The sequence below is a fragment of the Asterias amurensis genome, chromosome 8 (genome assembly GCF_032118995.1).
Source record: "Asterias amurensis chromosome 8, ASM3211899v1".
Classification (NCBI taxonomy): Eukaryota; Metazoa; Echinodermata; class Asteroidea; order Forcipulatida; family Asteriidae; genus Asterias; species Asterias amurensis.
Window position 1 is genome coordinate 15,523,735 of NC_092655.1, and position 24,726 is coordinate 15,548,460.

General features: G+C 38.9%; 1 protein-coding gene across 2 annotated transcripts in view; it reads left to right on the forward strand.

The window, feature by feature from the left end:
- Positions 1–24,726, forward strand: part of LOC139940495 (shootin-1-like) — a 77,527-nt gene that overhangs the window by 48,988 nt on the left and 3,813 nt on the right. Inside the window, exons 4-16 of one of the 2 annotated variants that reach the window (XM_071936780.1) lie at positions 8,544–8,712; positions 9,846–9,964; positions 10,841–10,964; positions 11,773–11,867; positions 12,776–12,934; positions 15,120–15,397; positions 15,958–16,034; positions 16,867–16,967; positions 17,149–17,229; positions 18,192–18,381; positions 19,517–19,543; positions 20,270–20,333; positions 21,189–21,239. In XM_071936780.1, coding sequence (XP_071792881.1) covers positions 8,544–8,712; positions 9,846–9,964; positions 10,841–10,964; positions 11,773–11,867; positions 12,776–12,934; positions 15,120–15,397; positions 15,958–16,034; positions 16,867–16,967; positions 17,149–17,229; positions 18,192–18,381; positions 19,517–19,543; positions 20,270–20,333; positions 21,189–21,195 — 1,491 coding nt within the window. In that variant the 3' untranslated portion in view covers positions 21,196–21,239. The remainder of the gene's footprint in view (positions 1–8,543; positions 8,713–9,845; positions 9,965–10,840; positions 10,965–11,772; positions 11,868–12,775; positions 12,935–15,119; positions 15,398–15,957; positions 16,035–16,866; positions 16,968–17,148; positions 17,230–18,191; positions 18,382–19,516; positions 19,544–20,269; positions 20,334–21,188; positions 21,240–24,726) is intronic. The other variant, XM_071936779.1, reaches the window with a different exon arrangement.

Here is a 24,726-nt window from a genome sequence, read left to right on the forward strand (position 1 = left end):
ACTGCTTCTTAATGTTTAACTTCTTGAGTCCGAGACATTTTCAGGAACTTTATGCATTAAAGGCACCGGACACTATTGGTAATACCCAAAATAATTGATAGCATAAAAACTTACTTGGTAACAAGCAATAGAGAGCTGTTGAAAGTATAAAACATTGTGAGAAACAGCTCCATCTGAAGTAATGTAGTTTTCGAGAAAGAGAAGTAGTTTTCCAGGAATTTGATTTAGAGACTTCAGAATTAGATTTTGAGGTCCCGAAATCAAGCATCTAAAAAGGACACAACTTAAGTAGTGTGACAAGGGTGTTTTTCTTCCATTACTCTTGCAACCTTGCCGACCAATTGATTCCTAATTTTCATAGGTTTGTTAAGTTGTGTACATGTTGAGATACACCAAGTGGGAAGACTGGTCTTTGACAATTACCAAAGGTTTCCACTGTCGATAAAGGGTCTGTATACGTTCGGCAACGGCAATGATTTTTCAGAAACCTAACACTATGTAAAGAATCCTAAATTTCCTGAAATGGATCATTGCTCCCTAAAAGTGCATACACCAAACTGAATAGCACATTTCCCTGTGTTTTGATCACGTGTAAAGTGAGAGAGGTGTCTGGGTGTCGTTTGGACACCCTGTTTTTAAATTTGGACATTTAAATGAATTGTAAGTGATTAATTTGGGCACCCAGTTTTTTTTCCCCGGCAAATTTGGACACCCCATTACCAGTTCCTGGCTAATACCTAGATCTGAACCCTTAAAAAAAAAAAAACAGTGCACAGAAATGTGGCATAAAGTTTTATCTGTCTGGTTCTGCCCTGGAATAAATTTGCAAGCCCACATTGTAAATCCTATAAACAAGGCTATGTAGTTTGCAAAGCTTCCAGGGGACTGACTATTTTAAGAGTAAATGTCAGAAGGCTGAAAAGGAAAGGTTAGGCTGGAGAAAAAAACCCACCAATTTATGTGAACATAAGGAAATAGAAATACTGCAGAGTTAGGACCTGGAAATTTCAGGAAATGTTTTTAATTTTTTTTAAAGGTCTAACAAAGGATATTTTGTGGAGTATTGTAACCGGGTTAAAAAGAACACATTCCAGTGCACTGCAGTGGTTTTGAACACTATGGAATGTTTTTGATATTTTGTTTGGGAAGTATTTTTCAGAACCCCAACGCTTAGGTACTGACACAGATCAATGCTCCCTAACAGTACACACACCAAACTGAATGTCACATTTCCTTGTGTTTTGATCATGTATCAGCCAGTGGGGTGTCTGTGTGTCTTTTGGACACCTTGTTTGTCATTTCATTGTATTGTAAGTGAACAATTTGGGCACCCAATTTTAAATTTTCCAGCAAATTTTGACACTCGTTTACCAAATCCTGGCTGCAACCTTTATCTAAATCCGTAAAAACCAGTGTTAAAAAATGCAGCATGAAGTTTCCTGGACTTGCCCCATTATAAATTTACCAGCCCACATTGAAACCCTATAAATAAGGCTATGTAGTTTGCCAAGCTTCCAGGGGACTGACTGTTTTGAGAGTAAATGTCAGAAGGCTGAAAGAAAAGGTTAGGCAAGCAGAAGAAAAAAACAAACAATTTACGTAAAAACGAGGAAATAGAAATACTGCAGAGTTAGGACCTGGAATTTTTAGTAATTTTATTTTATTTTATTAGGTCTAACAAAGACATTTCATGGAGTATTGTAATCGGGTTAGAAAGTAGGCATTCTTGGTTTTGAAAAATATGGAATGTTTTTGGATGTTTGTTTTGAAATGATTTTTCAGAAACATGACGCTTTGTAAAGGAATATGAATTTGCTGAAATTGGTCAATGCCCCCCTTAAAGTTCAGACACCCTCTGAATGTCATATTTCCTTGTGTTTTGATTATGTATCAGCCAGAGAGGTGCTGGTTGTCTTTTTGACACCCTGTTTTGAATTTAGACCCCCCCCCCTTTTTTTTAATCTGGCATTAAAATGTTTTGTTAAGAGTGAACAATTTAGACTCCTAGTTTTAAATTTTCCAACAAGTTTTGACAAGCTTTTACCGAATCCTTGCTTAAACCTTGACCCAAACCTGTAAAAAAAAACCTGCGTACAGAAAAGCAGCGTAGACTCAAAGTCACCATTTGAACACCAATATATTTTGAGAGTAAATGTATTATAATAATAATAATAATAATAATAATAATAATAATAATAATAATAATAATAATAATAATAATAATAATAATAATAATAATAATAATAATAATAATAATAATAATAATAATAAATGATAATATTTAAAATTTATATTGCGCCCCATACATACAAAATGATCAAAGGCGCAGAACACATGTTAAAAAGCACAGAGTGGAAGAAATTGAGAAATAAAAAAGACTGGTCACCAGGCCAGTGCCCAAACAAAAGCATGGGGATACGTCTGTCCTGCCAACAGAGAACTAATAGTTACTTATTACAATTATTCAATTGCAAAAATCTCCAGACTACCAGACTCGTCTGGTCTTGAGTTTGCTGGCCCAAGGCTAAAATCACTGGCCTTATGGCATGTAGTCCAGTGTAAATTTTGAGCCTCGGCGGTCGATCACAATATCGCATATTCATAGTCATACCTTTAATTTCAAAAGTAAATTGCTTTAAAGAAGAAACCATCCTGCAATTGTACATTCATAATCCTGAGTATAGTGACTATATCCCCTTAGCTACGGTTACATGCCCAACGTTAAAACCACGGTCAAAACACAGAATGCATAAAAATACATCGATAATCCCGTTTAATTTGACGTTCTCACTTAAACCAAGGCTATTGGATAAACCTGAACTAAATTGCTTCCAATTGGTCTGTACGTTCTGCCGACACGTGGGAATTACGCTGAGATGAAAGCTGTTTCTCTGGCACCATTGCTAAAATGTAAACAGTTGGTCAGCGCCAGGATCATAATTACGTTATTAGCTTGGTGGATAATTGGCCTACATGGCCGTGCGGTTTGCCCAAAATTTAATAATCTATCAATATAAGGTGATAGAGTTGACTTAAAGCCATTGGACACTTTCGGAACAGGAAAAACAAAACAAAAAAAGTTCACAGATAACCTACAGGGTTTACAGAAGGTAATGGTGAAAGACTTCTCTTGAAATATTATTCAAATGCTTTACTTTTTGAGAAAACATTAAAACAATATCAATTCTCGATATCGAGAAGTACGGATTTATTTTAAACACATGTCATGGCACGGCGAAACGTGCGTAAGCAAGAGGGGGTTTTCCCGTTATTTTCTCCCGACTCCGATGACCGATTGAGCCTAAATTTTCACAGGTTTGTTATTTTATATAAAAGTTGTGATACCAGAGGTGTGGGCCTTTGGAAAATACTGTTTGCAGAAAGTGTCCAATGGCTTTAACACTACATGGTACCATGTTTGCATTTCACTGAACAGTGTGTCAGGCCTGGATTTTCATTTGAAATAATGAAATAGGGTAAGACCATTTTGCAAAGGGGCATTTTCATTGGTAAACATTACAGGTCAATGGGACACTTTGATGAAGGACACCAAGGCCAGGACTAGGGGCAAAGGAGGCCATTGCTTTTTCATTGCCTGCGTGGCATTATTGGAAAAGGAAACACAACTTTTATCTCAAAATTTTTGTTTTTTACTACATCGTTTCCTCCAGCAAGTTTATAGTGAATGTTTAATGCACTAAAATATGTATGAACACTTAGCACGATAGGCTGTTAGTAATATACATTGATATATTATATTTGTATATTGATACCTCACCATGCAATGCCTCAAATCCTATATAATATACATTGTACGTAAGCTTGGGCGCTATCGATTTATTTTATTCACGATATATCGCCGACAATATATCGTGATATTCGATATAATCGCGATTAATTAAATTTGACATCATCAGTCTTCAAACTCCCAGTGAAAGTTGTAGAAGAGACAGTCATAGCATAAGAGAGGTGTTCTAATGACCTATTCTTCTGGTTTTACTCCAAATCTATGGGGTGCATGATGTCTCAGCTAGAAAATACATCCCGATATTGCGATATTTAATCGATATCGTGATTTATCGCGATATATCACAATATATCGCGATATATCACAATATATCGCGATACATTGATATTTTGATAAAAACCAAATCGATCGATATCGAAATCGTTTCCAAGTTAGTATCGCGATATTCGATAATATCGTGATATATCGTGATATCGCCCAAGCTTAATTTTTGATTGAATGAGTTAAAACAAAAAAGTTTCATGCAAGAACTGGTAATGAACTTTTTTTAATTCCAGAGGACCCAATTTCATGAAATAGTGCTCCAGCAGAAAATACAGTGCAACAATTTTTAGTTTGAAGCAAAAATGAGCAAGAGACTGGTCCCAAATGTATGGTATTTTGGCTGGTATTGTGTTATTCCTGTAAGCACATCTCATTTGTGCTTTAATAGCTGCTAATAAGATTAAGTACTACTTGGTTATGCTTAGCAGATTAGTACCGGTAGTACATTCCCATTCAGCCTTTCTTTCCTGTCCAAATTGTTACCTGTTTTTGGGGAGGGATGTTCCTGGGCCCAGTTTCATACACATGTAGCTACTTGAGCAGAAAATATTGCTTTTCAAAATTTAGCAGGATACCAGTCAGAGATGATATGTGTGACATGGGCCCAACTTCATAAATAAGGCTGTTAAGCAAAAAGATACTGCTTAGCAAATTTATATGATAGGCATAAAATGGGAGGGGCACCAGTCACAACCATATAATTTTATGAACTTTTGGCTGGTAACCTGTTTCTGCTAAGCAATATTGGTATGTGCTTAGCAAGCTTTTGTGCATACGTGCTTTATGAAATTGGGCCCTGGTAGACTGGATGGCTTGATGCTGTTGTGCATAGCTGATTTTTTAGGCTTTTAAAAGTAGAATTATTAAATTTGGACTAGTGGTCTCGATCTCACAAAGCACTATGATTAATCTGGAGATGAGTTGTGAATTGATTTGCATTGTGACATCACACTTTTGCTTAGCAATTAAAATTGATTTGCACTTAAAAGATCAATCTTAGCTCTTTGTGAAATCAAGCCTTTATCATTAAATAATCAATCCACATTATTCCAGTCTGGTTTCCTTGTATATTTTGACCTCGAACAACCAACACTTCCCCATGTAGATTTTTTCCTCATGATTCGTGTCTCGTTCAAAATCAAGTAAATTCCCGTTTTCGACCTCCAATAAAATTGTGTAGCTCACGTATTGATCTCACGTACCGCTGACCTATGATGTCGATCTGGAAAGAGGAAAGCGCTTAACCGTGTGAAATTTCTCACAATTGGGATCAACAACATCCGCCCTTGGCTGTCACCCCCTAGAAGCCACTGTAAACATTGGGTGCCTCTCCAGAGCGCTTCTCAATTTCACAGCTGTTTAATTTGAATATCAAAATATTTCATGGCACATTCATAATTCGTGTTTACTTGAAGAGAGAGGGTCCATGGAGTTGAGATTCAGATGATTTTTTAAACTTTATTTAAAGGCAGTGGACACTATTGGTAATTACTCAAAATAATTATTAGCATAAAACCTTACCTGGGAAAGAGTAACGGGGACAGGTTGGTAATATAAAACAATATGAGAATTGGCTTCCTCTGAAGTGGAGTAGTTTTCGAGAAAGAAGTAATTTTCCTCGATTTTGATTTCGAGACCTCAGATTTAGAACTTGAGGTCTCAAAATCAAGCATGTGAAAGCACACAACTTCGTGTAACAAGGGTGTTTTTTCTTTCATTATTATCTCTTTTTTGATGACCAATTGAGCACAAATTTTCACAGGTTGTTATTTTATGCACATGTTGAGATACAGCAATTGAGAATACTGGTCTTTGACAATTACCAATAGAGTCCACTGTCTTTAAATAAAATATATTGTTTTTAAACACAGCACGCCATTTTGTTGAGTCAAGTTTTTGACTCCCTAAAATGGCTGACCGCGGTAGTTTGCAAAATAAAAGGAAAATCATACAATTTCGAGGCGGATTTGTGTGAGTCATTATACTCTACTTATAGAACATCTTTCTAACCATATTGATTTCATAACAAACGGTTTCAAATGATTTTCATGGACCAACTCGACCGATCCAAGGCAACGTGTTCCTTTAACGGAGGCAGATTATGGCTGCCTACTTATCTTGTTTATGTTCATGTAGAGCATATTGCCACTGAAATACGACAGCCACAGAGAATGTTCATATAAGGGCCTCAAGACGTGAACACTACATGTTCATTTCAAGAACTGCTTTTGAATTAATTTGTTTTGTAGATAAGCTACATTAATTTTGTGGTTTTTGTCTAGGGGCTGTTTTGTACATGTATTGAGAACGCTACTAAACAAGTAGACGTTGTTATCAACCCTATAGGTCTTATTATGCTAACGGAATCCCCTGTAACGCTCCTCCGCAAAATGTTTTTTCCCCCTGCATAATCACGCTGAGATTAAATTCTCGTGATGAGAAATTTCTCATTGCAGCATGAAATAGAGACTGGATATTGTTCCCTTCGTTTCCTTGGCAATTACTGAATTCCATTGTAGGCCTTATCACCGAGTATGAGTCACGCTAATATAAAATGTTCATTTTTGATCATGCTTCAGTTATTATCGTCTCCACACACACACACACACACTAGACTTTGCTCTGGCTCCCCTATATGAACTAAGACAATACTAGTAACCGGTTCGGTGTAATTATACTCCTAAAACTGCCAAGAGCTTGTCCGTTAACGAGCAGGAATGTCCAACTGTCATGCGACCGTCTTTCCTGTTAATTCACAGGAGAGCTTGTTTTCGGGTGCAATGCTGGTCAGAATTTTTGCTTCTGGATTTCTTGTTGAGATGGTGCTCTCATACTCGTACCATCTCGAGACCAAGGACAAAACAAAAAAGGGAAAATAAAAGGACTCCACAGGGAAATTCTAAAGACCGGGGTGCTCCACAAGAAATTTTGTGTACAAAGTCTGTGGGAAAATCTTAAGTACAGGGACAATGGAAAGAACAAAAGATGTCTCCACGGGGGATGCATATTTTGAGAGTGTGTGTACGTGCCAATGTGCGTGTGTACGTAGTGCGCCGGGGTGCGCGTGTGTAATGCAGTGCTATGGGGTGTGAATTACAGTATAGGACCGTGGTGTTGTATAGCCCATTTCCTTGATAATTATTCACGCCTCGGGGCGGATTAAGAGCCTCAGAGTTTTATGGCTGGCTTGTGTCAGTTGGTTGTAGAGTTTTGTTGTGCATTTGTCGATGGTGTGTGTGTGGATGTAATTGGTCTGTGTACAATTGGAGAATGGCTTCATTTATGAACACGATTGCCTCCATGCCCCCTGGTCATTGCCTTGGTGCCCTTGAAATACTCCAATAGAATTTCCAATTTTCTCAGGGTGCCCTTTACCAAGGAGAAAATGCCTTGGTGTCCTTGCCCTTTCAAAAACAAAAGTACTCCAATCTGTCCAATTTAATCTTTATGTTAAATCCAATGTTTTCTTAAAAAGGCGATGGTTTTTCCATGTCTCTGTGTTCAACACCTTGTGCTGCCTGCATCCCAGCAATGGCGGTGTGTCATGTAGCACTTGGCCATATGGATCGGTCTGTAGGCCTAAATTTAAAAAACTGCCATTGGTGTCAAGTTTTAAAGGCTTTGGACACCTTTGGTAATTGTCAAAGACCAGTATTCTCACTTGATGTATCTCAACATATTTATGTATACGATTACAAATTTCTGAACATTTTGACTCTATTAGTCATCAAAGTTGGAAGAGAATATTGAAAGAAAAAACACCAGTGTTACACAAATGTGTGTGCTTTCAGATGCATACTAAAAGGCTTCAGGCCTGAAGTGTTTTATAAATTATTAAAAGAGTGAGAAATTACCTCTTTTAAAAAAACAAATACGTTACTTCAGAGGGAGTAACTTATCAAAAGCTTTCCATTGCTTTTTACCATTATTTTAATGATAACTATTATTTTCCACATAATAGCTTTTAGTAATTATGATTTAGGGATAAGGAGATTATGAATGTGCACATTTTTATTGTGTTTTTAGGTTTGAAGTGCTCTCTCTCTCTCTTATCTATTAACTTTTTTAGATACCAAAGCGGCCACAAGTGGCTTGTACCAAAATGCCCATATTGGCCGCAAGCAGCTTCAGAGGTTTCCCTACTTTCCTTCACATAAAGAGGTCAAACTAAAGGTCAAGTCCGGATATGAAATCTTCTCAAATGTTATAAGTCAATAACATAGTATCCCAATTTCTAAACGCAAAACTAAATTTTACTGTTTCTTGTTATTTCTGTTTTTTTTTACTAACAAAATTTTGATTAAAGATAGAAATGAACACAGTTAGCGACATCTGGACATTCTGTGATGGTTGTAAACGCGTGTGAAAGAGAATAAGGACATCAACAGCCTCAGTTTTGGGCTTCAATGATTTGTATGCTAGAAATCAAGATAGCTGACTCTTCAATTTTCCCCTTTTGTTGTTTTTGTAGATGGTGAAAGAGAACAAGGACATCAAGAGGAAGAGCGCTGCGTTCCTGTCCCGTGCCGGTGAGGACCTCGTACGTCAGTTTGAGCTGTCCCTGGAGGATGAAGAGGAGGAGGAGATCGAGAATGGAGTGGATCTACAACAGGTGAAGGAACTCAACGCAAGGATGGAAGGTAAAACATCTCAAGACACCAGGGCTCAGTTTCATAAAGCTGTTTAGCAGATAGTTCTGCTTAGCATCTATTGCTAAAGCAAGAATTGGGTGGGGTACCAGTCACAGCACTGTTAACTGTATTGTATTTCGGCTGGTTACCTGTTTCTGCTAAGCAATATATTTCTGTGCTTAGCAAGTTTGACTCAATTGGTTATCGAAGTTGCAAGAGAATAATGAAAGAAAAAACACCCTTGTTGCATACTTACCTTGTGTGCTTTTAGATGCATAATAAAAGACTTCAGCTGAAGTCTGTTATTATTTGAGTGAGAAATTACCTCTTTCTCAAAAACAATTTTACTTTGTTTCTCATGTTTATACTATCAACAACTCTCCACAGTTATTTTGAGTGATAAGCAATAGTGTCCAGCGCCTTTAAGACCGGCACCTTGAGGCGTGTTGAGAATAATTATTCCTGTAAGCGCTAGATCCATTCTCATACTTATCAGTTATTCACGACATGAGCTGACCATGATCAGGTCTATACACGGCACCTCCTTGTCACAGCCTGAGGGTTATGTGACCCGTCACCCTGTTTCCATGGAAACCGTCATGTTCCTTCTTCTTCTCATCATGTAACCTTCTGCCCCCCCCCCACCCGCCTCAGTGGAGTGTGTCCTCATCCACCTCAACTAAATTCTTTGCTAGAAATCCCCTTTCGTGCTGTTGTTACCATGGTAACCATAATTTTCACAGGTGGTTGGATTTTGACTTTATAATAATCGTTTTACTGCAAATGCAGCATTTATTCCCTATACATGGATTGCACATCTATTAGGTTATAGTTTTGCATCCGGGATATAGAGAGTATACATTGCCTTTACCCTTTACACCGATGTGTGTTAGCACTGTATACTCAGTACTTTCCCGAGTTCTGTCAAGATTTATTCGAGTGGGATTCAAACCCACACCCGGGCAATCTCGGTAGTCTAGTTGGTAAGACACTGCTCTAGAATTGCAAGGGTCGTGGGTTCGAATCCCACCCGAGTAACATGCCTGTGATAGTATTTCACAAGACTTGGGGAAGTAAAAACCAAAAATTAATTGTCAAAGAAATAGTTTAATACTCGATAACCTTTGGTTTCCTTCTGACAGATCTGAAGGAGCAGTTAATCGCCACGAAGCGAGACTTGGAGCAAGTGGCTTTAGAACGGGATGAGGCGAGGGAGGAAGTGATTGGGATCTCACAACAGGGCAAACAGTTTGCTGATCAGGTAAAATCAAGTAATAACAGGATCTGGTCCAAATTTCATAGAGCTGCTTAAGCAGAAAATATTGCTTAATGATTGTCTGCTAAGCAGTAATGAGCAGTATAGTCACAAATTGTACATGCGACATGGAAGCATGTATGTTTTTAAGCGCTATAACCAGACTATTTGATTGAAAAGACAGATCTTTTTTTTCTATGGGTTTTAAGTAATGATTTAAAAGTATCCGTTGAAGGTGCTGCTTGAATAAGGGTGGGTAGCTTGTCCTAAAGTGATGGAGCTATGACCGAGAAAGCACGATCGCCACAGCGTGTCATGGTGGGGGGTCCCAGGGAAAGCTGGAAATTAGCGGTGAGAGAAGAGCGAAGGCGCTGGGTAGCTGATGATAGTGACGAAAAAACAAAGAGCTAAGAGATCTTGGAGATATACTTGGCCAAATTATGATAAACTTTACACACAAGAAAGAGAGTTTTTAAACAGATACATTGGTGAATAAAACCAGGGTTTGATTTAAACGGCTATGGCTGTTGACCTGAATGACGGCATTGAAGATTGTGACTTTCAGCATTTCAGCCATATAGCCACAGTAAGAGCTTCTATTTCTGACATAAAATTATATCAGGGTCCAATTTCATAAAGCTGTCAAGCAGAAAAAAAAAACTGCTTAGCAAATTTCCTTTTTAAGCAAGAAATGGTTAGGATACCAGTCGAAACAATGAAGAGTGTATTGGTAATTTGGCTGGTAAACTGTTTTTGCTAAGCAAGAGATTTCTTTGCTTAACAAGTTTTTGTGCTTAAAGGCTTTATGAAATTGGGCTCGGTAAGCAAGTTGGGCCTCGGCGTCTCATGCAATGAATTTATATTTTTTGTCACGTATTTTAGTTAATCCTTGAGAAACACAGCCATGAGGCCACGAAAACAGCCTTCGACTCTGAGAAAATGGCCCACGAGTCCCTCAAGATGTCGCTGGAGGAGAAGTCGCAGACAATCGCTCAGTTCAGAAGAGGTGGGTTGAGAGAGTTATTTACTCATTGAGTTTCATTCATACCTGTTAAGAATTTAATCTTATCTTAATGCTTTTTCAAATAAAAACCACTGGCCTGTGGTCCGGTGTATTAAAGCTGACCTGCTGACATAATGAAGCTATAAAATATGCTGTATTTTACAACATAACCTTAGATCCCCAACGAAATCTGTAATTTTTTTGAAAGAAAAAAAAAAGAAAAAACGCCAAATCTGCACAGCACGCCCCAAGAAAAACCACAGCGCACACCAAGAAAAACACATGCACAGCCGTATCACCCTAGGTCTGCCAACGCCAATACCTAGTGGCGCAAGCCAAAACCTGGGGCACATCTGACAAAACTGCCCACCACACAAAAACCATTAACGTAACTGTGATATCCATCATTATTAACGTTTAGCTGGCAGTTCAGCCAAAATTGTGATCATGATTGATTTAATCATCATTTTTAATTTCTGATATCGTTACTCATTTATTATTTTGTAAAATGTATACCCTGTATTGACCCAATTCACCTGATGTCATTATCAGAATAATCTTGGAAGCGCCATATTGGTGGGATATGTCACAGTGCGTTATTCAGTGATTTTAGGCGACGCTGCGTTTACACGTAAACCTATTGGCCACCAAAATGGTGAGCAGGGCACAGTCGCCGCGTGTGACGTGCGCGCAAGGGGTCAATATATGCTATCCTTCAGCTTGGAGAACAAACTTTCAAACTTTTTGACCGGTCGGCACATGACGCTGTAGCTTTTACTTATCGTAAACTTGGTTATTTTCCTCTTGATAGTTTCTACGGTGGTGTTTCAAGAGCTGTTTGAGGTCAAAGGTAAATACGAAGAGGAGGCCATGTTGAGAGAGAAAGCGGAAAACTTCGCTGCCCAGGTGAGCAAAAGGAAACCGAATATCAGGAGGGGGAATATGAACAATAACTATTATTATTATAATACCCTTCACTATATCTTGTAGGCCTGGGCCCAATTTCATGGCTCTGCTTACCGCAAGCAAGGAGTTGGTGCTTATGGAAGCGGGGAATTCCACGCTTTAAGTCAAATGTACTTCACGGGTTAGCAGGGCTTACACAGCTAGCACAGAAATTTTGGAGTAATCGGAGAATGTTGATGGTAAGCACAGATTTCAGTGGTAAGCAGAGTCATGAAATTGGGCCCAGATCTGATGAAGATGCTACCTATAAACAGTGATGAAACTTTAAGTGTTAGATGTGGGAGGAAATCTCATACGGCTGAAAAGGTATGCGCATGGGTACAAACTGAGGAACCAATCCTTATGCTGCGGTCCGAAGTGAGATTCGAACCAGGGTCCGCAGAGATAAAAGCATAGGGTTAGAATTTCACCTCATTATGTTTAGTTGTTTGAATTGTTACCACATCTTAGTAAAAAGTAAGAGAGCATTCAGGGCTCAATGACGATCATTTGGTTTCATCAACAGAAATAGGTTGTTGTATTAGTGTTGCCTTTGCGCAACTCTTTTTTTGTAAAACTGTAACAATGCTACATCTCACTAAGGCTCTCCCAGATGCACAGACAACCAACGTACAACTTTTTTTGGCATCGTGCATTATGTGAGGCTACAAAACGTAAAAGTTTTAGAAAACTAAGATATGCCGTCTTATAATTTGGCATGACAATGGTCACCGTGGTCCAATGGTGTATCTGCAGGACTTGCAATCACAGGGTTGTGGGTTCAAATCTTATCAAGTGTACCACTGATCTCTCAATCATAATCACTATAATCATAGTATAGTATTAAATACTATTTTCTGTATCTGTAGATGTACAAAGAGAGGCAGACGGCCGATGCCCACAAGAGGCAGAGCATGTTGATGCTGAACGAAACCATCGGACCCGATGAGAAGATGGAAGAAGTCATGAACGAGGTGGACCAACTGACCAAGAAGCTCGCTGACGAGAAACAGAAACACGAGAAAGAGGTGAGCTGTAGGTTTAGATCTTCCTGTAGGGACAAACATTAACGGATGGGGAGATTGAAGAAGTAATGGTGGCATGGTAGGCTTGTGCGAAAAGCGCTCGCCTCTCACCAAGGTGACCCCGGTTCGATTCCCGGCCGGGGCCATTATGTGAGTTAATTTCTGCGTTGGTTCACTGCTGTGCCACAAGGGTTTTTCCATACCATCCTGTTTTCCTCCCTCGGGAAAAAAAATCAAAATTTGTTGATCTTTGGCTGTGCTCCTTGGTTATAATTAGTTGGTGTGGCTGGCAGCCAAAGGCGCCCTTGCATGCCAGCTTCTCGAACACGTTGTAGCCGCGTCCTTCGCAATTCAGCTCTTAGCTGCGAGTAAGGATGATTAGCCTACCAAATTATTATTATTATATTATAAGTTATTATAATGAATAAGGTGGAACCATAGATATAGAATTTAAAAACCTAAATTTGACCGCGCGTACGGACGCTCCACTGCCTGTGTGGAAAGCGATTTGGTTTGCCATGGACGCAGTAAAATTTCTCACGCTTTAGGCAATTTTGTTTTATAGAGCTTATATGCACCTGTCAAATCAGTAGGGCGCCCTCACCTAGATGTAAAAAAGCAGCTGTTCATTGGCCAAACCTGTGGGCCGCGCATACAAATCTGCACGTTGCCTCAAGCACGTCACTAATGTCAGTGCACATGCTTTACCAGCGTATTGTACGCGCAGCCGAACTAGGTATTATATTCTAATGGGTGGAGCAACTGACAAAGAAGCTCGCTGATGAAAAACAGAGATATGAGAAAGAGGTGAACCATGGATTTAGACAGTTAAAGCCATTAAACACTTTCGGAACAGAAACAAAAAATAAAGTTCACAGATTTGCAATTAACTTACAGGGTTTACAGAAGGTAATGGTAAAAGACTTCTCTTGAAATATTATTCCATGAAATGCTTTACTTTTTGAGAAAACATTGAAATAATTATCAATTCTCGACATCGAGAATTGCAGATTTACAATAAACACATGTCATGACACGGCAAAACGTGCAAGAACAAGAGTGGGTTTTCCCATTACTTTCTCCCGACTCCGATGACTGATTGAGCCTAAATTTTCACAGGTTTGCAATTTTATATATAAGTTGTGATACACGAAGTGTGGGCCTTTACACAATACTGTTTACCGAAAGTGTCCAATGGCTTTAACCGTAATGGGTAGGGAGATTACTCAAGTAATGAACAGGGTGGAGCAGCTGACAAGGAGGCTTGTTGGTGAGAAACAGAAATACAAGGAGTTGAACATCCAGGTTTTTATTGTAAATTTGGGTGGTAAACTTGGGTGTGATCCCTGGCTACACGGTAGTTAAAAGCCCAATGGCTTCTGAATGGCACCCCTAAACTAAGATATTGACAAAATAAGGAGACTGCTAACAGAGGGCTGGATAGCTCAGTTGGTAGAGCGCCCACAAGTTAATCCCGAGGTAGTTGGTTCATATCCTACTCCAGTAAATTTGTCACAGCCGTGTTTTATTAATGTCCATAATGTTCTTGAATATTGTCTGTTTCTTAAAGTGTGGCATCAGGATATAAACTTGATAGTATTAAGTTTCCTTCTTTTTTTTTTTAATCCATCGGGGTGCTACTTTGTGTTTTGTTTTTGTGTATACGTTTTCTTTATCGTTCTTAATTTTGTACTTTGCAATTTTGTCTGTGAAGATTGATAAATAAAATGAAATTAAATAATTGTTATTCTTGTTCAGGTCGCAAAATATGGATACTGCCAACATAGGGCTAGATAGCCTAGGTGGTAGAGCGCGCGAGAGTCAATCTGAAGATAGTTTGTCAGTCATGTGAGACTTCCTCTTTTTAGCTGATTTCCTCTTTTTTGGTTTTGACTTTTCCTCTTTTTTCCCTTCACTTTCTGTGTACAAAAGTATAGGAATAGTATCTTTTCCTCTTTTTTTCTTGTCCGGTTTTCCCACATTTCTGGTTTGTTCAAACCCCGCTCTGGTAAATTTGTCATTTTTCAACCCCAAATGATTGTTATTATTGTTCAGGTTACAAAATAGAGAGACCGCCAACATTGGGCTGGATAGCCCAGGTGGTAGAGCGCCCAGGAGTCAATCTGGAGATAGTTTGTTCAAATCCCGCTCTGGTAAATTGTCAAAACTGATTTTTATTCTTGTTCAGATTGCACAGCTGGAAAGCAAGCTGGCCGAGGCCCAAGACGTAGAGCACATGGAATCCCTGGAGACCAAGCTCAGCATCGCCAGGGAGGAGAACGAGGCCCTGGAGAGGAAGATCATCGAGCAGGAGCCCAACTTCAGGAAATTAAAGGAGAAGATCAACGAGCAAGACATGACAATCAAGAAGCTGATGGCTGAGCTGGACAAGGCGATGTGGAAGCCCGTAGCACCCCCACCACCGCCCCCACCTCCCCCTCCACCAGTGCCCCATTCGCCGCTGGAGTAAGCTTGATGCTATTTATTTACTTTTTCAGTATACAACTTTCATTTCAATTAATTTCATTGATGGATTTTGGTTGTGAAGCCAAGGACTCTCAGAAAAGCGAGAGAAGACAATTGAGAAGTTTCAGTTTAAGATGTGAGAGGAAAACCCCAGAGAATTAAACCCAATCACCATAGTGCCCCTGGTGGGTTTCGAACCAGGGTTCAAAGGAAGGCGAGGTAAGACACCACTACGCCAATCTGACCAGAACTTTGTGACAGGAGTGAATTACAGCTCCGAAGCCTGCTCATCCCAAAATGTAGAATACTATCCAATCATTGCTATGATCTTTGAATAGCTTTAAAACTAAACTCAAATCTCACTTATTTAACAGCTCTCTCTGAGCACATTCGGAGTATAATTTATGTGATGTGCAATCGAACAATAGTGTAAATGCATTTGAAAATGTTTACGTTTTAGTTACAGTGAAAAACTCTTGGAAAAAGTTGGATTTAACCAAATTTGAAAAGAACATTGCCGGGATTGTTGTGTATAATTGAGGTTTTGATTCTCCTTGCAGAGTGCTGCGCAAAATCATTGGTGGACGGCGAGCTAAAGGAACACCATCAACAATCACAGAGTTAGATGAAGGCAAGAGTGAGTACAGACACTGAGAAAAAAGAAAAAGAAAAAAGATAAATATAAAAATAATGAATGTTTATTGGTGCAATGGTGCAAATATTTTCGCAAGTTGAAAGATGGAATGTTCTTTTCAATGAGGCGGAGCCTCGTTGAATGGAACATTCCATCTTTCACAGATGAAAATATTCACACTTGCCTGAATGAACAACATTCATTATTTGTTTTATCTAACATCCAAGCATGCAGGCCTGGAATTACAATTTTTTAGGGCAAGGCCACTTTGGCCTTAGAGCAAGCCAAATTTTGGAGGGCACCAAAGCCAGTAGAAAGGGCACCAAGGCCAAAAGTTTCAAAATAAAGAAGGCGCGAAGGCCGGCAAGTTATCTAATGGGTCACAAGCCTTATAAAACAAATAAATGAAAAAATTGGCCAGAGGTTTCCCTGTGGGTGGTTAACCCAATGAACAGTTTTTTTTATGAATAAGATATTGATAAATCATATCCTATTTATAAAGAAACCAAACGAGTTTGTCGAATGAAGACAAGTTAAAAAAATATAAAAAAAATCTATGAAGAAGACAGAAAATAATCCCCCAAAGTTGTGTTTCTTGGGGGCATAGTTCTCAAATTCATCTTTTACATCTCCCTCCAAGCGCTGTTTTTACCGGGGTAGTAGTTAAAAAGCAGGACAGTTCTTTTCAGATCTGATAAATCTACTCCGTGGTAGTAGAATGAAGAAAGACAGTTCTCTAAGAACAAACTCTACCTGGCAAGTAGATACACACATGGTGTTACCGCAAACCTTTCCATATCATGAAGTTTTGTGTTTTTCTGGTTTTTTTGTGAAGAACCTGGAGACCCTCATCAGCAGCAATATGAAGCTACCATTGACGAGATGATGAATAGAATCAAGAGTGGACGAGTCAAGCTCAAACCTGTACAGACAGAGGTAAAACTATTTTGGTTTTTGTAATTGAGTCAAACTCAAACCTGTACAGACAGAGGTAAAACTATTTGGGTTTTTGTAATTGAGTCAAACTCAAACCTGTACAGACAGAGGTAATGAACTGTTTGCGTTGATCGTAGTAGACTTTGAATACAGTTTATGTTTACCCCCTTGATATTCCTAGGTGAAGACGCTGCTCACAAGGAAAGGTCCTGGATCCATCAAGAAGATGAGCCCGGCCATGAGTCAGCTCAACGGAATGCTGGTAGGGTGATTATTCAACAACAAATTTATTTCAACATTGTTTTCACCCACCCTTCCCAAATCCCCCCCCCCCCCTCCCCAAAACAAAATATAGCTTTATCAGACAAAGTACTGTGAACCAACTATTTAAATTTCATATTTGTAATGAACATTGTCTCTAAACTTTAAAAGATAAACCATTATTTACACAAACAAAAGTGTGTTTAGATCCATTTACTAGAAGCTTAAACATAATCCTAACCGATTTTATGAAACCAATACAAAATCCACTATAGTTCATGATTTGCTGTAGACATTGGTGAAGTCAAATGTTTTTTTTTTTTTTTCATTTTTCTTTTCCTGTTTTTTTTTTTGTTTTTTTTTTTTCTTCGGGGGGGGGGGGGGGGGGGGGGGGGGGGGGGGGCCTTGAACAAAGAACAAAGAGTGGGATTTGAGCCATCGACCTCCAGATCAACATGCCGGTGCTCTACCAACTGACCCGTCTAATAACCCTATGTTGGCGGTCTCCCTTTAAAAAAAGTATTTTTTATTCTGGGGTGCCAGTCTTAAAGGATTTGGGCACTTTTTCAAAATGTCCATAGATTTACATTAAACTTACAGGGTTTGAAGATAGTGATAGTGGAAAGCCTCCTTTCAAATATTACTTACTGAGGTGCTGTGGTTTTTGAGAAATGAGTAAAACAATGTCATGAGTAAAACAATGTCATAAAACAACGTCATAACAAATTAAAATGATTTTCGTCTCATGAAACAACATTGTTTTACTCATTTCTCCAAAACTACAGCACCTCAGCACGTAGTATTTTCAGGGAAGCTTTTACTATCATTATCTTCAAACTGAGTAAGTTTGGTGTAAATCTGTGGACATTGTGTTTTTTGTCCTACAAAAGTTACATAGACCCTTTAAGCCATACAATTGTTGGCTGTCGTGTAACTCAAAACTTGTGTTCCTTCTATAAACAGACTGTACTGAAAAAGACGGGAGCACAGGGAGGTGCTGCTGGAGGGTCTGACGGTTCAAGCAAAGGAGCTCCTAGCTCGGAGCTCCTCGCCATCATGCAGAGGAGGAGAATGAGATCCGAAGAAGTAGCTGTAGCAAAAGCCGAACCCACTGTCGAGTCTCGGCCCGAGAACCACGGAGGCGATCAATCCGGTAAGGGTGGTGGTTCTGACTCTAGGAGATTCCAATTTCTGAAATAGGGTTTCTCAGTTTGGGGAGGGAGATGGTATACCTGGGCCCAATTTCATAGAGATACTTTTAAGCAGAATATGTTGCTTTAACAACTCTCTGCTAAGCAGAAATGAGCAGGATACCAATCACAAATGCTTCATGTGACATTGTAGTTTGGCTGGCATCTTTTTTTGTGCTTAAAGCCAGTCGACACTTTCGGGAAACAGTCCAAGGCTTACACTTTGTGTATCACAACTTATATATAAAATAACAAACCTGTGAAAATTTAGGCTCAATCGGTCATCAGAGTCGGGAGAAAATAATGGGAAAACCCACCCTTGTTTCCGCACGTTTCGCCGTGTCATGACATGTGTTTACTATAAATCATACTACTATAATTACTATAATTTTTTTTCTGTTCCGAAAGTGTATAATGGCTTTAAGCAGCTCTATGAAATTGTGCCCTGGCTAAGCTCACTGAGTCGTCGAACAGTGGACTCAAGCTCTTGAGTTAGGGTTTCTCAGTTTGGGAATTAAGGGGATGGCAGACCTGATTTAACTGCTAAACTCACTGAGTCACAGCGAGCTTGAGCTCCTGAGTTAGAGTGTCACAGTTTAGGAAGGGGATGGCAGACCTGGCTAAACTAACTCAATTAAAGCTGACTCAAGCTCTTACGTTAAGAGTTTCTCAGTTTGGGAAGGGGATGGCAGATCTGGCTAAACTAACTCAATTAAAGCTGACTCAAGCTCTTACGTTAAGAGTTTCTCAGTTTGGGAAGGGGATGGCAGACCTAGCTAAACTCACTCAGTCAAAGCTGGCTCAAGCTTTTACGTTAAGAGTTTCTCAGTTTGGGAAGGGGATGGCAGACCTGGCTTAACTCACTTAGTCAAAGCTGACTCAAGCTCTTACGTTAAGAATTTCTCAGTTTGGGAAGGAGATGGCAGGCCGAGCTAAACTCAATGAGTCATAGTAGACTTAAGTTCTTGTATTTGTGTTTCTCAGTTTGGCAAAAGGGTGTTAGACTAGAGCCAGAGACTACAGGGAGATGATATATTCAGTGTGAATATTTCTTTAAACAACAATTTTCTTTTCTATTCTTCCCCCCCCCCCAACTAGATGTAACAAATCTTCCAGAAAAACAAAGTGAGTACATTTGTAGATATTTTTTCTACATATAAAGGGGTTACCAGTCAAAGCAATGTTGTGAATTTCCCTTTAAATTTCCTAGTTTTCTTATTAATATTCTTTATCCCCGATGCAAATTTAACATCTATTGTATCGTTGCGGTACCCGCTGCCAAAACATAGGATCCGAACTGCCTCTAGCTACCGGGCAACCTCGGCAGTCTAGTTGGTAAGACACTGCTCTAGAATTGCAAGGGTCGTGGGTTCAAATCCCACCCTGAAATTTTTTCACAGGCCTCGGAGAAAGTGCTGAGTATACAGTGCTAACACACATCGGTGTATGGATAAAAACCAAAATTAATAGTTATCTTATTGTTTACCTTAGTTGAATTCACTGAGGATTAAAGTTCGTGTTATGGTGACACATTAAAGGGAATGTATGTATTTGGTATAATTACTCTTAAAAGTGGTTTCAAAAACTTTGTTTGATGAAAACAATGGAAAAGTACGCGCATGTAAGTTCGCGCAAAACTTTCATCCAATGATAGCCTTACACGGATGCCATGTCATCAAATATGGCGGTTGATAACGCCTAGTGCGCATCCATCTATTCGCATCTTTTGGAATTTAAGTTTCACATGTTAGTTTTATTGTTTATGTCTACATATATATAGGATTAAAACTATCTCCAAGTTGCCAGTAAAAGTTACCTCATCAAGTTTTTAAAATTATTATTTCACAATAGATGGATTGGCAACCAAGTCCAAGAAGAAGGCCCCTGTTCCAGTGCCAAGAGCGTCCCCGACAAAGTAAGTCATTTACTCTCATTTTATTCTTTTGACTAAGTTCGTGTCCTAGTTAATAATATTAATAATAATAATAATAATAATAATAATAATAATTATAATAATAGTAATAATAATAATAATCTTATATAACGCATGTCACAATAACCGTGTCAATGCTCTTTACATTAGTGCCCTGGTCATTGGGCCAATAACATCCCTGTAATGTTTCTCAGCTCCCATGGGGAGTATACAGCCCTGAGCTGCCTGTAAGGCGCTTGTGGCTTTTTCATACACAATATCAACCTCCACCCTCGCAGGTACCCATTTATACCCCTGGGTGAAGAGAAGCAATTATAGTAAAGTATCTTGCTCAAGGACACAAGTGTCATGACCGGGATTCGAACCCACACTCAGGTGAATCAGCACCAGAAGTTGAATTCAATGCTCTTAACCACTCGGCCATGACACTCTACTAGTTATTGGCTTCAGCAGTGGCTGTGACCTAAAATGGGTTACCAGCTAAAATGGGTTACCAGCCAGAACACCATACAGTTACTATTCCCGGTGACTGGTACCTTCTGTGGCCATTTCTTGCTTAGACAAGAAATTTTCTAAGCAGAACTTGGTGACAAACGTTGCCCTCTTGCTGTGTCGAATGAAATTGAATTCTCAGTTGGGCGATGCTATTTGAGAATATGCATGCGCAAAGCTTTTGAACAATCGTTTTGATGCATTTTCTGATAATGGGAACCTTATCGTTGTTAAGTACCATAGCTGGGAGTATTCCGGGCCAGAGTGGGAATCATTTTCTGAATGGAGCAAACATAATCTGTAGATATCAGAATAAAACTAATCTATTTTGTTTGACACTCAAAGAAGATGATGAACACCACTCACCAACGATTGTAAATAAGAAAAAGAATTGAGGTGAGGATCCATATCGCCATGATTTTCTCATCAATGTTTGAGTGCCACAGCTCCAATTGCCATCATGACACATGTTCAAATACATATTGATACCTCACCACACAATGCCTCAAAACACATATATGACACATATTCTTCAGCAATGTTTTCCCGTGTCACCATTTTCCCGTCTCACTATTTCCCCGTCTCACTGTTTTGAATTACTTCAGTGCTATTGTTTCTATAAGCTCGACGTTTGTCACCAATTCGTTTTTAATTGTCAAGCCAGAATCATTTGAGTTTGACGTGGCAAAAGTGTGATTGTGATGTTTATTGCAGGCCTAAGAGTAAGATCATTTACATCACCACCCAAGTTCATGCAAAGTAAGCCTTAGGTTTTAAAGATCACCAGTAGTGTTTTCTTCAATCATCGTGCTTTTGCCTTGCTTTTAATATGATGTTCATTGTGTGTTCATGTCTATAAACATTTTGCAAAGAACTTCATGCGACTTCAGTAGACATTTGCAAGAAGCCTTACATTTTTGTGGTCTTGTGTGTGGGGAAATGCACCAGGGGCTGATTTCACAAAGAGTTAGGACTCGTCTTATCTCGAGTTAGGACGAGTAGCTCGTCAACTCGTCCTAACTTAGGATTAATCTTAAGGTCTGCATGCTACAGTGCAGGGTTGGGACTTGTCCTAAGTCCTAAGATTAGTCTTAAGTTAGGAAGAGTTTTGTGAAATCGACTGCAGACTATAGTAAAGGACCTACCCTTTTATTAGTTTTTTTCCCCGATTTCATCAGGGATAGGATTTCTTCGTTTTAACTAAAAATCAAGGTTTTTTCTTTTAATTGGGAAAACCGCCAACATTGGGCTAGATTAAAGGCAGTGGACACTATTGGTAATTTCTCAAAATAATTATTAGCATAAAACCTTTCTTGGTGACGAGTAATGGGGAGAGGTTGATAGTATAAAACATTGTGAGAAACGGCTCCCTCTGAAGTGACATTGTTTTTGAGAAAGAAGTATATTTCCACGAATTTGATTTCGAGACCTTAAGTTTAGAATTTGAGGTGTCGAAATCAACCATCTAAACGCACACAACTTCGTGTGACAAGGGTGTTTTTTTCTGTTATTATCTCGCAACTTCGACGACCAATTGAGCTCAAATTATCACAGGTTTAGCATTTTATGCATATGTTGAGATACACCAAGTGAGAAGACTGGTCTTTGACATCTACCAATAGTGTCCACTGTCTTTTTAGCTCAGTTGTTAGAGCACTGGCACGTTAATCCAGAGGTCATTTGTTCAAATCCCGCTCTAGACAATTTGTCAGTTTCCCTCGTGGTTTATTATTTGATCTTTGCAATAACAAGTCGCATTCCCTTAAGGTGATCCTCTTGCTGCTGCTTCCCAGGTTGTATCTTAAACTTGGGTGTGATTCCTGGCTACACAGCAGCTAGACTTCTTACTGGCAACCCAAGCAAAGATTTTAACAAACAAAATAGGGAGATCGCCATCTTTGGGGTAGACTAGCTCAGTTGGTTTGACGTCTGTCATTAATCCAGAGGTCATTGGTTCAAATCCTGTTGTAGTAAATTTTTCTCTGTTCAACTTCAAATCATTCTTTCAAAAGATGAGCTCATTTCAAACCCTAGTTCACATGATTTTCATAGAGTGTTAGACATCAAATATTACTTAATTTTTATTGGTGTTTGTGCTGAATATATACAAACTTGACAATTTGCATTATTAGCAGGTTGTGGTGATATCTCTGGATCTAATTATAGAGCAGTTCAGGAATTTACAGGGTAAAGTCAAACTCTTAAAGAGAACAAGTTGGTAACAACATAAGCAGTAATGATTTATGTTGCCTAGCTTAAAGGCTTGTTACCTGTTAACTGCTGAGCAGGACTTATGTTTGCTTAAAGGGAAGGCACACGTTTGGTAATTACTCAAAACAAATATGAACTTAAAAATTGACTTGGTAACGAGCATTGGAGAGCTGTTGATAGTATAAAACATTGTGGAAAACGACTCCCTCTGAAGTATTGTAGTTTTTGAGAAAGAGGTAATTTCTCACTAAAATATTAAAAGACTTCTAGCTAGAAGTCTTTTATTCCTATCTGAAAGCATACAAATTCGTCCAACAAGGGCAGTTTTTCTTTCATCATTTTCTTGCAACTTCGATGACCAATTGAGCCCAAATTGTCACAGGCTTGTTATTTTATGCTTATGTTGAGATACACCAAGTGAGAAGACTGGTCTTTGACAATTACCAAACATGTACTGTGCCTTAAACCAATATTTAAGTTAGATTTGATACTTTGCATGGTTAAGAAAGTAAGAAAACTGATTGGACGACAGTTGATAAATCATGTGATTAAAACTACTTCCAATGCCTGGGGTTCCGATGTAGTAAACCCTTTTCATAATATTCTAGCCACTCCCAGCTCCCAGGCTTCGTTTTTTGAAAGGGCAAGGGCACCAAGGCATTTTCTCCTTGGTAAAGGGCACCGTATGAGGAAATTATGAATTTCTACTGGAGCATTTCAAGGGCACCAATAAAATGACCCGGCCGGGGGCATGGAGGCAATCGCCATGTTGCCTCCATGAAGTATCTATCAGGCCTGGAGGTAGTAATCTCAACCCAGGTTCATCTCAACACAATTCTCCCGAAAGAAGTTTTAATCGCATGGTTGTCACCCATAAACCTACTCCAATAATTTGCTCAATTTTTTTTTTCACTGACGTAAAGACATTAACACTAATGAAACATTTTAGGGCCCAATTTCATAAAGCATGTAGGCACAAAAATTTGCTAAACACAGACAAGTATTGCTTAACAGAAAGAGGTTACCAGCCAAAACCACATTCAGTTTACATTGTTGTGACAGGTGCCCCACTCAATTTTTGCGTAGCACAAAGAAATTGTCCCGGCTATTCACTGAGGAATAGAGTAGTGTGAAAAATGCTTTTGATACATTACAGAAAATCTTGACCAACTGGAAGTAGTAAAGGCTCAGGATGATTTATCTTATGAGCAATACCTAAGAATTACAAAAGCTAACATCACATAGATAATGTTTGTAATGAATAGTGGCTTACAGGGACACGTTACCTTCCTCCATGCTTGGATCAGGCGAGTTGGTCTATGAAAAGAGTTTAAAATCATTTGTTGTAAAAGCGATATGGTTAGAAAGATTTTTTTAAATGTAGAATATAATGATCCACACAAATGTACCTCGAAATTGCGTGGTTTTCCTTTTATTTTGCGAACTAACATGGTCGCCCGTTTTGTGGAGTCAAAAATTTGACTCCACAGAATTGCGAGCTGTGTTAGTTCATGACGTATATGGAAAACCGTGCAATTTCAAGGCATTTTTTGTGTGGATTATTTTTTTCTACTTTTAAAACATCTATCCAACCATATGCATGTTATATAACAAACAGTTTTCAAGCGCTTTTCGTAGACCAGCTCGCCCAAGACAATGTGTCCCTTTAAAG